General features: G+C 42.1%; 1 protein-coding gene across 1 annotated transcript; it reads left to right on the forward strand.

Moving 5' to 3' along the window:
* Positions 1-1129: 1129 nt before the first annotated feature.
* LOC139538208 (trace amine-associated receptor 13c-like) lies at positions 1130-2720 on the forward strand. The gene has a single exon (XM_071340071.1). It carries the CDS (start codon positions 1270-1272, stop codon positions 2227-2229), a length of 960 nt encoding a protein of 319 aa, XP_071196172.1. The 5' UTR covers positions 1130-1269; the 3' UTR covers positions 2230-2720.
* Positions 2721-16159: the final 13439 nt, after the last annotated feature.

Consider the following 16159-nt stretch of genomic DNA (forward strand, 5'->3'; position numbering starts at 1 on the left):
CACAGCTAATAGTTTGCGTGCCAGATCATTCTATAACAGCATCCCCTTTCATAGACCTAACGTTACACTATTTGAACACCATTTTTAATACATCTAGTGCGTACATAATCAATGCAATGATAATAACATCGTCATTGAGATAAAATCACTATGTCTCTAGTCTATTGTCTATGTCTATTGTGCATTGATTGGTATAAAACAGATAGCCTACCTTACTTTTATTAGTTCAAAACAGTCAGCTTGCTTGCAAGAGAAAATGTTGCTCTCAAAAAGACCCCAAAAGAAAGGCTGATTTAGAAAATAGAAGTTTCCCTGAAGAACGGACAGAGACATATCATCTTACCACATTTCTCAGATGCCTAACCAGTGTGTCTTGTTTGCACCAAAACTGTCTCTGCTTGCAAATTAGTCGATCTGTCATATAATTCCAGTCAATGTAGCCTACATTCAAAAGTTACCTTTCCACCCCAGAGAGAGGCCCGATGCAGAACAATTTAAGCTTTAACTGCTGGCTACTCTTCTGTGGTTTAACCCAACAAGAGAAGGTCACAAGTGAGTCCCTAAAAGCTGCCTGGGTTTAAATATCTTGTATTTTACAGAAAGTTTTCCACATTGTTAGGCTATTAGATTACTTGCCAAGCAAAATATATATTTTTTCTACACCATGGCCAGTGAACATGTGGAGTGCCGACATGTCTCCTGATGCTGTGGGTTCTGGTCCAAACTGAGCAATGACAAAACCCAAAACAGTTAGTCTTACACAGTTATGCTATTTCCCATGTAAAACATTGAGCAAATCATCACCAGTACTGTATTTTTTCCATTAAAATGTCAGTAAGGCTGAAGGACAGGCTAGGTGGCAACATCCAATCTTGCCATACCTTACATCATGCTTTCACAAATGATTTGTTTATCCAACCATTTTTTTTTCTTAATTTCTGTGCTCACTTGTCTATGTTTTGTGTGTGTGTGTGTGTGTGTGTGTGTGTGTGTGTGTGTGTGTGTGTGTGTGTGTGTGTGTGTGTGTGTGTGTGTGTGTGTGTGTGTGTGTGTGTGTGTGTGTGTGTGTGTGTGTGTGTGTGTGTGTGTGTGTGTGTGTGTGTGTGTGTGTGTGCGTGTGCCGAGAGACTCCGGGGAGGGGATTGGCTGTCAGTAACTCAGGGATAAATAGAGAGGCAGAGCTCAGAGTTTGTCAGAAGGCGGACCTGACAAGGTCACACACAGGACCAAGCAGGAGCAGGACCTCAGCATTTTGACCTTTTACTACAAATGGAGAAACATGAAGATGTTCAATACTGTTTTCAAGACAGAAACTCTTCTTGCAGAAAGGCTTTGCTATTGACATCTATCTACATAACACTGTACATCTTCTTCTCATTGATTTCAGCAGTTACAGTATTTTTGAACATAATTGTGATCATCTCCATCTCTCACTTCAAGCAGCTCCACACTCCAACCAACCTGCTCATCCTCTCTCTGGCTGGGTCAGATCTCCTCGTGGGACTGATTGTGATACCAGTAACGACTGTAGCATTAATGGAACCATGCTGGGTTTTTGGGAAATATTTCTGTGTGTTTTATTTCTACATCACTTGTTTATGTACTTCTTTATCTCTGGGCAGTTTGGTCTTGATATCTATTGACCGCTATGTTGCTGTGTGTGATCCCTTATTGTACCACTCTAAGATAACAATAACAAGAACGATGTGTTGTATATCCATTACCTGGTGTTGTTGTATCATACACGATGCTGTTATTATAAAAAGCTTTGTAAATGTACAAATACCCAGTAGGTGTTTGAAAGAATGTGTTATTGTTGAAGGAATAACCTGGGGAAATATAATTGACTTTGTATTTACAATGGTTGTCCCGTGCTCTATTATTATAACACTTTATTTGAAAATCTTTGTGGTGGCCAGATCACAGGCCAGAAAGGTATTTTCAAAAGAGGCTGTCAGTGTGTCTGGTGTTAAAACTGTACAGGCAAATAAGTCTGAGAGAAAAGCAACAAAAACTCTATCTATTGTTGTTTTCACCTATCTCATTTGTTGGATTCCAATTCAATTTTATTTCTTTTTTCTTTTAATTGACAATGTATCATTATTTATCATCAGCTTTCTTCCACTAGTTAATTCCTTAATTAATCCAATCATTTATGCTTTCTTTTATCCATGGTTCAAAGTGACAGCTAAACATATTTTAACTCGGGTGAAGTTAAGGCGTTCATAGTTCCTATGTTTTTATTCCCTAGTTTGACATAGTTATGTTATACTGTTTTGTTGTTGTTATTGCTTCTTTCATGTAACAATATATTGACATTACTTCGCTCCGTGTTTTCATCATAGATACATGTGGTGTTGATACAGAATGATTTGTCTGGATTAGAATGACTGGGAAGAGATAAAAGAAGGCATAAGCTTGTTGTATAAAATACATTGTAGTTATTTTGGGATGTATATTCCAAATACCAATGTCTGTGGTTGTTCCATATTATTTAATGATAAATTGTATGTAATTATTCAAAAAGTACATTTTGAGGATGTCTGTAGGTTGTTTAACATTACCCTCTAGTGGCTTAATTGGGATACAACACCTTTAACAAGTGTAGTAAAGTTGAAATGTACAATACTGAATAACCTCATGATATCAGATAACTTCCAGGTCTAAATCAATGGTCTGTTGTAGTAGCTGATGGTAAAATGTAAGAAGATGCAATTATGTGTACCACTTTATAATGTTCAGTAATAAACCATTTGTAAGGCATTTACAGTTTGTTCACCATTAATCATTACTCCCACATTAGTTAAATGTTAGTCACCTAGGTATTCTCACATTTATTAATAACTACTATATGCATTAATGATTAAACACAACAGAGCAGGAGACTGAAGTAGACACTTCAACCTCAACATACTGGTTATGAACACTACCACTACTCTCACTACATCACTGCTGCCAGGTCAGGGGTCAAGCAAGAGCAGCTCTCTCGGATGCTGTTGAGTCTGAATGAATATAGAGATTAGTAAGACTTTATAATAACACTTTGTAATAAACCATTTATAATAGATTAGTAAATAGTTTATTCATCATTCATGTATCATTACTCCCAGATGTGTTTTAGTAAACTAGTTGTTCACACATTTATAAAATACTTTTACAGTCTGTAATAATGATTCATAAGATGTTTAATACATGTTCATATATACCATTTACTAATAATTAGTAAAGTATTTTTGAAGTCTCTAATCTAAAGTGAAGACTATTCATACGTTCTTAATACTTCATAAATGTGTTGAACAGTGATCAGTGTAATTTATCACAAGAAGATGGACATGCTTTTGGTAGATATTCCAGCAGGACCTGATGCTCCTTAAGTTCTCACAATGACCTAGAACATATCAATGGTTAAACAATAAGCACACAACGCAGAGGATGTTAAAGGAAATATATTGAATATTTTATTCCAAAACAGTCACACTGTTGTAATAGTGTGCTGAAGGAAGTAACGTGTTTGTCTGAAAATGATAACATTCTTGTTTGTTGGCCCTCACTACCAAAACTAAAGTATGGTTTGCAGTAACTCATTAGAGCAGTTCATAGACTGCTTACAGGGTAAGGGAACCAATATCTAAATACCAATTTAACTGAACGTTATGTTTAAAGGGTTATTACCTTTAATACACTACAAGTGAAGTTGTCCAAATACTTATGACGTCTTCAACTGGGAGACTAGATACATAAGGTGTTTTCATATCTAAACAATCAAACAGATATGCATGAAGAAAAAAACGAATTAAAGGTGACATTGTATAATGTCGCCTTATACGAATCATTTGATCTCAAATCCCTTTTTTTGTTTTACTGCAGAGTGAAACAAAGAGGACATTGATTGCTGTCAGTTTGTGTAAATCAAGGACATCCAGCCAACTTGACACAACTATGGGAAGCATTGGAGTCAACATATGCTTTCGACACCTTGTAGAGTCCATGCCCAACGAATTGAGGCTGTTCTTAGGGCAACTCATTATTAGGAAGGGGTTCTTAATGTACATCTCCCTGAATTATATGTACATCTACCTCAATTACCTCATACCCCTGCACATCGACTCGGTACTGGTAGCCCGTGTATCACAGGAGGCTGGTGGTTCCATAATTGGGGAGGACGGGCTTGTGGGAATGGCTGGAGTGGTATAAATAGACCGGTATAAAATACATCCAACACATGGTTTCCAGGTGTTTGATGCCATTCCATTTACTCCGTTCCAGCCATTATTCTGAGCCGTCCTCCCCTCAGCAGCCTCCACTGCCTGTGTATATAGGCAAGTTATTGTTACTCCTGTATTTATTCCTCGTGTTATTATGTTTCTATTATTCTCTCTACATTGTCGGGAAGTAAGGAAACATGTCACTGTTAGTCTACACCTTTGATTTATTTACTTAATTTGATTAGGCTAATAGAAATCCTCTATTTTCTTTAATGGTTTTTAATTAGAGCATCATTGTTTATTATTTATTTATTATTGGTTAATGTCATAGTCATTGTATCATTTAAAATGCAAAGTGCTGGAGAACAGAGACAAAATAACCAAAAATAGTTTTGGAGCTCACTGAGTGTACAAAACGTTAGGAACTCATTCCTAATATTGACTTGCACCCCCTTTTTCCCTCAGAATGGCCTCAATTCATTGGGGGAATGGACTCTACAAGGAGTCAAGTGTTCCACAGGGATGCTGGCCTATGTTGACTCCAATGCTTCCCATAGTTGTGTCAAGTTGGCTGGATGTCCTTTGGGTGGTGGACCATTCTTAATACACACGGGAAACTGTTGAGCGTGAAAAACCCAGCAGCGTTGCAGTTCTCGACACAAACCGGTGTGCCTGGCACCTACTACCATACCCCGTTGAAAGGCACTTCAAATTTGTGTCTTGCCAATTCACCCTCTGAATGGTACACATACACAATCCATGTCTCAATTTTCTCAAGACGTAAAAATCCTTCTTTAACCTGTCTCCTCCCCTTCCTCTACAGTGATTGAAGTGGATTTAACAAGTGACATCAATAAGGGATCCTAGCTTTCACCTGGATTCACCTGGTCAGTCTATGTCATGGAAAGTGCAATGTTTTGTATACTCAGTGTATATTTTCCATGTCCTTGTTCAGCCATGACTCCGAGAAACACAGGATATTACAGTTCTTCAGGTCCCGGTGATAGGATAGTCTCGAACAGAGTTCGTCCAGTTCAGTGGAGGCTCCTCAGAAGAGGAAGGGGAGGACCATCCTCCTCAGTGAAATTCATAAAAATAAAAATGGTAAAACATTAAAAAAGTGATCCTTTTTAGATTAAACTATACTAAATATAATCACATCACCAAATAATTTATTAAAACACTCTATTTTGCAAAGGTCTACATTAGCCTCAACAGCACTCTGTAGGGTAGCACTCTGTAGGGATGCTATGTTAGCTAGCTGGTTATGACTATCCAACTGTCACGCCATGACCATAGAGAGCCCTTGGTTCTCTATGGTGTTGTAGGTCAGGGCGTGACTAGGGGGGTGTACTAGTTTTCCTATTTCTATGTTGGTGTACTTGGTATGGTTCCCAATTAGAGGCAGCTGAATATCGTTGTCTCTAATTGGGGATCATACTTAAGTTCTCCATTGTTCCCACCTGGGTTGTGGGATATTGTTTGTGTTTGTGCTGGTTGCACCACGTAAGTCACGTTTTGTTGCTTGTTTATTGTTTTTGTTTGAAAGTTTCACTTAAATAAAAGATGTGGAACTCAACACACGCTGTCCGTCCATTACAACAACCGTGACAGAATATCCCACCACGAAAGGACCAAGCAGCGTACAATGGAGGGAAAAGTGAGTTGGACCTGGGAAGAGATAATGGGAGGTTGCGAGACCCTTCCTTGGCGGGAGTCGCAGAGTAATCGGGAAGGACAGCGATGACACCGGGGGCCGCGGCCACAGAATCCCAAAGATTTTTTTGGGGGGGGCACATGGAGCTGTGCCAGAGCCTGTTTGGGAGTCGGTGGAGGAATTTGATGAAAGATACCAGAGAGATAGCGAGGAGAATGCTGCAGCGCAGGCGTGCTGAAGAGCGTGACACCAGTCCGGTGCCATCTGCACCGGTTTCACGCATCTGGCCTCCAGTGCGCCTCCCCAGTCCGGGACATCCTGTGCCGGTTCCTCGCACTCGCCCTGAAGAGCGGGTCATCAGTCCGGTGCCATCTGTGCCAGCTCCCCGCACTCGCCCTGAAGAGCCAGAGACCGTCAGGGAGGCGATGGAGAAGTTGGAAGAGAGATTTAAATTTGGTGTGTTCGGCACATCATTGGCCCTGAAGAGCGTGTTACCAGTCTCGTACAACCTGTGCCGGCTCCACGCACCAGGTCTCCAGTGCGCCTCCCCAGTCCAGTACGTCCTGTGCCTGCTCCCCGCACTCGCCCTGAAGAGCGTGTCACCAGTCCGGTGCCACCTGTGTCGGCTCCACGCACCAGGCCTCCAGTGCCCCTCCCCAGCCCGATACGTCCTGTGCCTGCTCCCCGCACCCGCCCTGAAGAGTGTGTCACCAGTCCGGTGCCACCTGTGCCAGCTCCACGCACCAGGCCTCCAGTGCGCATCCCCAGTCCGGTACGTCCTGTGCCGGCTCCCCACACCCGCCCTGAAGTGGGTGTCATCAGTCCGGTGCAACCTGCGCCGATGCCCAGTCCAGGCACGGTGTCCAGGCGTGTTTACTGTGATCAGGGGTGTATTCATTCTTCCGATTCTGTTGAAAAAAGTTTCTTAAGTGGAAGCAAACGGAACAAAATGGGGATAAACATACTTGAATTTGTCCGATAGAAACTGTTGGACTAATGAATACATCCTATATCAGCTTGATGCAGGCAAGAGTGTGCAAGGCGGTATTGAATGTCACTGTCTGTCCATGTGTCAAATTTGTCTCACTGTCCTGTGTGCACCTGCGTTGTAAACTTTCATTCATAGGTTATGTTGTAGCGACCTCATGAAGGGTATAGGGAACATTTGAGTATCATGTAGTTGCCTAAACCTATAGATGTTACATTGAGCTGGGTGAGTGGAATATGAATGACAGTCCTTCAATATGCTGTAATAGAAATAAGGCCATGCGCATGACATCTTTTTGTCATCCCTCATCTTTAAACTGCACTGACCGTCAGGGGTCCAGTTTGTATCGTAGTGATTGTACGTTCGCCAATAAAATGGAGGGTAGAGGCAGTTTACTTACTCGTCGACGTAGTCACGTCAGGGGTCCAGCTCGTTTTCCTCTTTTGCGCGGTTTCTTCCTCTTTCAAGTCACAAGGGTTAGGGCCTGGTCCAGAGTGAGCAGTATGTCCACTCTGCCGACTCGTTGAAGTAGAAATCGTCCAAATCGAGGTTAGTGATCCTGTTCTGATGCCCAGAAGCTCTTTTCGGTCATAGGAAATGAAAGTATTATGTACAAAAAAGTTAAGATCAGTGTAAAAAAAACACAATATAGCTGAATTGGTCAGGAACCTGTAAAATGGCAACTATCCACTGCAGCACCATCCTTTTTTAATAGATGTGTAGATTGCATCTCACATTCCAGTGTTGTAATTTGTAAACAAGGCTACATGCAATTTCTCTTAATGTGACTCCATGCAGCCAATGGCAATGTCTGCTTTAGGTTTAATGCTGGGAACCACTTGTGGATTTGACAGCTCTAATGCAGTTCCACCTCCGACACCGTCAAAACATCAGCAATGTTTTGTGGATATGGGCCCAATTTTCTAACATAGGTCTACAGTATTGCAATACATGATTGTCTCACCTGAGCTTCAAAACCAAAAGGTTACGTGTCTTGATTGTCGACCAAAAAACTGTTTTTCTTAAAACAGTTTTTTAATCCTAGGAGATGATTTGTGGATAAGGCCATTGTACTCCAGAGAAGTGACATGATATCCATAGTTGGTATTGGCTGCGAACATGATTGATTTTCATCAAAAAATGAATGTGTAAAACTGAGTTTATTTTTGTATCCTGCATTTTGAGAATGCATAGCCGTTTATGGCTGTAGGCTTAATTACATTTTCTCGAGGTTTGAACCACTCAATTTTGGGGGTCGCGGGGCTAGAGGTTTGAGAACCCACTGCTCTAACTAACCACCATATACTAAAAATATCCACACAAGCCACTAGCCAGCCAGCCATATATTACGAGTTAAAAAATAATAAATATTAGGCTATATTATGAAGTGATTATTTAAGAGCATAGAAGATAAATCACAATCAGTAAAAACATTTTTTAGCTAGCTAACTTGCAGATTTACATTAGTCGTCTCCTTAATGATCAACTGATAGCCTATCCTCTTTTCCCATGTCAATCATGTCTTTAGGAGGCACTGTAAACGAGCTTGCTTACAATTTGTGATGAGAAATACATGTACAAAAGTCTGCTACAGATGCAGTTAGTATGTTCTGGTATTTATTTTATTTTGATCACCTGCCCCCTGAAAGGTTTGTGGAATGCCCCTCAGCAGCATAGGGTTCACAGATGAAAGAACTGTCTCCTTCCTCTATGCAAGACATACAGTGCAGTGCTCCAGTTTCCCTGCCTGCCTGCCTGCATTCCTAGTCTCATATTCAGGAGATCTCTGCTCTACTCTGCTCTGGGCTTTGACTGGGACCGGTGCCTCCGCGCTGCCTACTCCTGCGTGTAGATGGGGCTGGGGACAGGGATAAAAGATACAGACGCCTGGTGGTATCTGGGGTGGATGGATGGAGCTGGGCTTGTTTCATGCTTTTGCTGTTTGGCATCCGCCCACCTTCTCCCTGGATCCACTGGCAAGAAGAGAAGTCTCCTACGCCTTGTGTTCTGTGGGACTGAGATGTGGAAATCACACTCTGCCTTGGCAGCATCAGAACAGAACCTTTCTGGAGGCTTAGAGAGAGCATGAAAAATAGTGTGTGAGAGAGAGAGAGAGAGAGAGAGTGCAGGAGAGAGAGTTGGTGCTGCTGTGGACCAGGCATGTAATAACTGATGCCTTTAGCAGTTTGATCAGGTATCTTACCTTGTCTCCTGCTATCCCTGGCATCAGACAGCCAGTCCAGTGAGAGGCTCTGTAGTCCAGTCTATTGAAAGGTTGCAATGAGTTTTCCCCTCTGTTTATCCAACCCTTCACTAAACCGACAGGGCAGAGAGGTCCCTTAGTGTTGACATATTCACAAGAGTGTTGGAACAGTCGAAGAGTGACTCAGATGTAGCGATCTGACAAGCATTTGAATATCAAATCAATATCAAATCAAATGTTATAAGTCACATGCGCCGAATACAACAGGTGTAGACCTTACAGTGAAATGCTTACTTACAAGCCCATAACCAACAATGCAGTTTAAAAAAATATGAATAAGAAATAAAAGGGAAAAGTAATTAAAGAGCAGCAGTAAAATAACAATAGCGAGACTATATACAGGGGGGTACCGGTACAGAGTCAATATGCGGGGGCACCGGTTAGTCGAGGTAATTGAGGTAGTATGTACATGTAGGTAGAGTTATTAAAGTGACTATGCATAGATAATAACAGAGGGTAGCAGAGGCGTAAATGAGGGGGTGGGGGCAACGCAAATAGTCTGGGTAGCCATTTGATTAGATGTTCAGGAGTCTTATGGCTTGGGGGGTAGAAGCTGTTTAGAAGCCTCTTGGACCTAGACTTGGTGCTCCGGTAGCAGAGAGAACAGTCTATGACTGGGGTGACTGTTACAGTACAAGATAGACGTAGCACAACACTGTGTATGTCCTCTATAGTAATCTATTGCATAAACATCAAACTCAATAGGCTTCTATTCTTCACAACACAGAGAGGACAGTAAATAATTTCAATGAAGCGGTGACTATCATTAATTTGTACACCAGACAGCCAACAGCAGAACTGGAACTCAAAACGATGCTCATGCTCGCAACCAGAGAATGTATTGCTGTAACAAAGAACTGGAGACAGATTTCTTGGAACTACATAATGTGAGGTAGTCAGTATAATAAGCCTTGCTTCCCTGAAACATGTGTATGCCCTGCTATTAGTGAATGAGGCTTGCTAGCTCTTTCGTTATTAGAGGAGTACTGATATATTGTCACGAATCCCGCCGAAGATGGTGCCTCTTCCTGTTCGGGCGGCGCTCGGCGGTCGTCGTCACCGGCCTACTAGCTGCCATCGAATCTCTTCTTTTTGTTTCTGTTAGTTTGGGCTGATTGGGTTGTTTTGAGTTTAGTTTTGTGGGTAGGCTATTTAAGGGCAGTCGGCCCGCTGGCTTTTGTGCGGGCTTGTTATTCTGTTTGTGCTGTTTGTATTCGTGTGGATTTTGTCCTTGTTTATTGTGGACTGGATTTGATGCGCCCTTTTGTTGTGTGGCGTAGCCGTCTCGTTTATATTCTATTTTGGAATATTAAAATATGTCCACTTGCTCAAAACTACCCTGCTCTCTGCGCCTGACTCCTTCATTCACCATTGGAATCGTAACATATATCTGCAGACCCACAGGAAGCTGCATTGTTTGTTCAGCTGCTACTGTGAAGAGAGGCTGCATCACAATGGATGGGAGACCAAACAGAAAATCACACACTGCATAGATCTGCTATTATAAATGCCCCAATTATGGATCGAAATTTGATTTGATGGTTACAGTGCATTCAGAAAGTATTCAGACCCCTTGACTTTTCCCCACATTTTGTTACGTTACAGCCTTATTCTGAAATGGTTTAAATCTGTTTTTTTTATTCTCATCAATCTACACACAATACCATTTAATGACAAAGCAAAAAACAGATATTTTGACATTTTTGCAAATGTATATAAAAAAAAAAATGAAATATCACATTTACATAGGTATTCAGACCCTTTACTCAGTACTTTGTCAAAGCTCCTTGGCAGCGATTACAGCATTGAGTCTTCTTGGGTATGACGCTACAAGCTTGCCACACCTGTATTTGGGGAGTTTCTCCCATTTTTCTCTGCAGATCCTCTTCTTTGCTATTTTCAGGTCTCTCCAGAGATGTTCGATCGGGTTCAAGTCCGGGCTCTGGCTGGGCCACTCAAGGACATTCAGAGACCTATCCTGAAGCCACACCTGCATTGTCTTGGCTGTGTGCTTAGGGTCGTTGTCCTGTTGGAAGGTGAACCTTTGCCCCAGTCTGAGGTCCTGAGCGCTCTGGAGCAGGTTTTCATCAAAGATCTCTCTGTACTTTGCTTTGTTCATCTTTCCCTCGATCCTGACTAGTCTCCCAGTCCCTGCCGCTGGAAAACATCACCACCATGCTTCACCGTAGGGATGGTGCCACGTTTCTTCAGGAGGTGACGCTTGGTATTCAGGCCAAAGAATTCAATCTTGGTTTCATCAAACCAGAGAATCTTGTTTCTCATGGTCTGAGAGTCCTTTAGGTGCCTTTTGGCAAACTGCAAGCGGGCTGTCATGTGCCTTTAACTGAGGAGTGGCTTCTGTCTGGCCACTCTACCATAAAGGCCTGATTGGTGGAGTGCTGAAGAGATGGTTGTCCTTCTGGAAGGTTCTTCCATCTCCACAGAGGAACTCTGTGTCACGTTCCTGACCTGTTTTTCCTTTTTTCTTGTATTTATTTAGTTGGTTAGGGCGTGAGTTGGGGTGGGTTGTCGATGTGTTATTTTCTGTGTTCGGCCGGGTATGATTCTCAATCAGAGACAGCTGTCAATCGTTGTCCCTGATTGAGAATCATACTTAGGCAGCCGGAGTTCACGTGTGTGTTTGTGGGTGTTTGTATCTCGTGTCAGTGTTAGTACCACACGGGACTGTTTTCGGTTTGTTGTTTTGTATGTATAAGTGTTCAGTCTACGTTAATTAAAAGATGACCACTTTCCACTCTGCATATTGGTCTGATCCTTCTCGCCTCTCCTCCTCGTCCGAGGAGGAGGATTACGACGCCCGTTACACTCTGGAGCTCTGTCAGAGTGACCATCGTGTTCTTGGTCACCTCTCTGACCAAGGCCCTTCTCCCCCGATTGCTTGGTGTCTTGATGGATCCAAACTTCTTCCATTTCAGAATGCTTGAGGCCATTGTGTTCTTGGGGACCTTCAATGCTGTAGATTGTTTTTGCTACCCTTCTCCAGATATGTGCCTCGACACAATCCTGTCTCGAAGCTCTACGGACAATTCCTTTGATCTCATGGCTAGGTTTTTGCTCTGACATGCACTGTCAACTGTGGGAACTTATATAGACAGGTATATGCCTTTCCAAATCATGTCCAATCAATTGAATTTACCACAGATGGACTCAATTCAAGTTGTATAAACATCTCAAGGATGATCAATGGAAACAGGGTGCACCTAAGCTCAATTTCAAGTCTCACAACAAAGGGTCTGAATACTTACAGTACCAGTCAAAAGTTTGGACACACCTACTCATTCAAGAGTTTTTCTTAATTTGTACTATTTTCTACATTGTAGAATAATAGTGAAAACGTCAAAATTATGAAATAACACATATGGAATCATGTGGTAACCAAAAAAGTGTTAAACAAATCAAAATATATGTTTTATATTTGAGATTCTTCAAAGTAGCCACCCTTTGCCTTGATGACAGCTTTGCACACTCTTGGCATTCTCTCAACCAGCCACATTTTGGAACCTGGAATGCTTTTCCGGCTGTCTTGAAGGAGTCTTCACATATGCTGAACACTTGTTGGCTGCTCATCTCAAACCATCTCAATTGGTTTGAGGTCGGGTGATTGTGGAGGCCAGGTCATCTGATGCAGCACTCCATCACTTTCCTTCTTGGTCAAATAGCCCTCACACAGCCTGGAGGTGTGTTGGGTCATTGTCCTGTTGAAAAACAAATGATAGTCCCACTAATAGGATGTAACCTAACAAAATGTGAAAAAATTCAAGGGGTCTGAATATATTTCTGAATGCACTGTATGTAGGATTTCATGAATCAATCTTAGGTTGGAATAGTATGTGTTACAGAAGCAATAGGCAAGTGTTCCTATGTACAGATATTGTAGAAACGTATTTCTGCTTATAAGCTTGTATTGCTTCTACACCTGCATTGCTTGCTGTTTGGGGTTTTAGGCTGGGTTTCTGTACAGCACTTTGAGATATCAGCTGATGTAAGAAGGGCTATATAAATAAATTTGATTTGTATGAAACAAAAACAAAATATATACAACCCAATGAGTGAATGAATCTTTCATCATATTGTAGAGTATAGCCTACATTTATGAACTTAACGTGTATGGTTGTTTTAAAGGCTGATACAAGCTTCATCCGTTGATCTATCCTCTACCCGCGTGTGGGTGGAATCAGATTTTTGGAGCAGCGGACACCTTTTGGTACCATAATACCCTCACCGGTCTGTTTCCTAGACCCCCATTCACAAGGAGGCGATAGCAGAAGATTTTTTGTTGTCTTCTCATTTGTGGTGAAAGCAAGTAAGAGTCACAATCATCTTCAGTGTTGCCAACTTAGTGACTTTGTCACTATATTTAGCCAGTTTTCAGACCTCTCCAGCGACTTTTATTGGTAAAAGAGTCTAGTGACAAATTCAGCTACTTTTCAGGCTGCCTTTGGGGAGTTTTGCCACTGTGAGTTTCTGCAACTTTTCCCACAAAATTCTGCCGCAAACGAGAGTTCGGGAGAAGCTGTCTGTGCAACAGAAGTCGCAGCAATGACACACAACAGGCAGACAAGCACAAGGGGTGGTAGGTGTGTGGCTGGAGAGGGAAATTCTAAGACCGCAGCCGTGCCTCAGCTGTGTGCTGTGACGTTATCCTCACTGAAAATGTGTTTGCAACACTTCGTCTTTCCTTGCTAGTAGTAGCAGAGAGGAAGAGGCAAAGAGAGAGGGTCCACTCCCGTCAAAATCTGTCCATATGAGAATACAGTGATAAGCAGACCACCTGCCTTCTTGCTCATCTCTTCTTCATTATATACAATATCTCTGGTAGTAGATAGCTGGCTATAGCATGGCTAGAAATAGCAAGTTAGCTAGCCTTTTTAGCTTCCCACATCTCCATGTGAAATAATCAGATTTATAGTTAAATATAATATGCTCCGGCAACTATTCTTATAATTGCCAGTGTAACCTACAACATTATCCCATGTTGATATGCTGCTTAATATCAAGGAGAAAAAGCACATGGCTACCAAGTTTCAAAATAGCCTGCTAAATTACAAAAAATGTAACAAAATCTAGATCAGATAAAAGAACCAAGCAACAGCTTCATTGCCTACACAACACTGCCCCCATGGCAGCGTAATGAACTCTCCATGGAGTCACAGATTTAGAGCTGTGCAAAAATCTATAGGCAGGACCATGTTCTACAAGGACCCCCCCCATTTTTGTGATGTAAAACGACATTCACGTACAGCGTTGCGCTCCAAATCTTCCGAGTCTCTCCACCACTTTCTTTATGTTGTGATCTCTCCATCCACATTAGCATCTCCGAGCATGTCACAATGTTCCTCTACCTTTAATACCAAGTTATTAGAGCTGGAAATACAACTTTTAAATCCCCCTAGCCTCCTGCTATTACAGTCTGAATCTTTGACTCTCTAATTTTTCATTTTACTAGACAGTCAAGTTAGACAGTCAAGTTAGACAGTCAAGCTAGACAGTCAAGCAAAATATTAGTCCCATTCCATTTGAAATATACTGGTTGTTTGTATTCTATTACCAGAGCTGTCCTTAATAAAATCAGCTAACAATTATGCTAGACAATAGAAGGTTTCATTCTCAAACAATAGGAGATAAATATTTTTATTGTATAAATGTCTCATAATGTTGATCGGGCAACTAATGTATTACAGCTAGTCTCAAAATATTGCATCACTTTTTGGAGAATACAATCAGCCAATGATAGAGCTGAGGCAGTTTGACTCAACTGTCAGTCAAACAAGTAGCCAATTACTACAGTTCTACTTGACTTTGACATGCTACTAAAATATGCATTTGTTTTCCCATCTAATTTCTTAAACACAATTACTTACATAGATCAGAATAGTTCTGTGCATTAATTTAATATCGCCCTTTCTACTGTATTCATCCGGCAGCATCTGGCCACATCTGGTAGCATCTGGCAATGCACTTAAGGAGAGGAGAAGGATCAAGCAGAGAGGGAGGGGAAGTACAGTATTTGTGGATAGAGGCCATTAAAAGGAGGCAGGAATGGGGAGTGTGGAGACTCTCTCTCCCCAGAGTGGTTCATCACAGGCCACCTGCAGAGCCCTCTACCCCAGCACAGGACCAGGAAAGCAGTGTGAGCAGCACCTAACATGCTCCATTAAGAAAGCTCAAACACGAGAGGCGCTGCCAAAAGAAACTACCACTAACCCTGCAAAAAACTGACACTAATCCTAACTAAAACTAACACTAACGCTGCCAAAAACGAACCCTAACTGTCACGCCTGCTCCCGCTCTCCCCCCCAGGCGCCCGAGGGCGCCAGGCTGCCCTGCATTACGCATTCCTGCCACCATCATTACGCACACCTGCTTCCCTCGTCACGCGCATCAGCGATTCATTGCACTCACCTGGACTCAATCACCTTTGTTATTTCCTTCCCTATATCTGTCTGTTCCCCAGCTCTGTTCCCCGCTTCAGCATTAATTGTCGTATGTCTTTGTATTACCCGGTTCTGGCGCTGTTCCTGTCCTGTTCCATGTTTGTGATACCCTGCTTCTCAGGTATGGAGGTAAGGTAACCCTGCCAAAAATGAACCCTAACCTGTCAAAAACGAACCCTAAACCTAACCCTGCCAAAAACTAACCTTAACCCTTACCCTGCCAAAAACGGACACTAACCCTGATGAAAACTCACCATAACCCTGCCAAAAACGGACACTAACCCTGATGAAAACTCACCATAACCCTGCCAAAAACGGACACTAACCCTGATGAAAACTCACCATAACCCTGTCAAAAATTAACCCTAAAACTAACCCAGCCAAAAACGAACCTTAACCCTTACCCTGCCAAAAACGGACACTAACCCTGATGAAAACTCACCATAACCCTGCCAAAAACGAACCCTAACCTTATCTCTGCCAAAAACGAACCCTAACCCTGCTAGAAACCGTCTGCTCCTCCCAGTGCTGCTGAGTCATTAACACCAGAGAGATGGATAACATTCACATATTATTATTTTACTCTGTCTG

Source organism: Salvelinus alpinus, chromosome 14 (assembly GCF_045679555.1).
Source record: "Salvelinus alpinus chromosome 14, SLU_Salpinus.1, whole genome shotgun sequence".
In the NCBI taxonomy this organism is placed as follows: Eukaryota; Metazoa; Chordata; class Actinopteri; order Salmoniformes; family Salmonidae; genus Salvelinus; species Salvelinus alpinus.

Coding starts and splice junctions, on each gene's coding strand:
- LOC139538208 (XM_071340071.1), top strand. CDS start 1,270: ATGGAGAAACATGAAGATGTTCAATACTGTTTTCAAGACAGAAACTCT.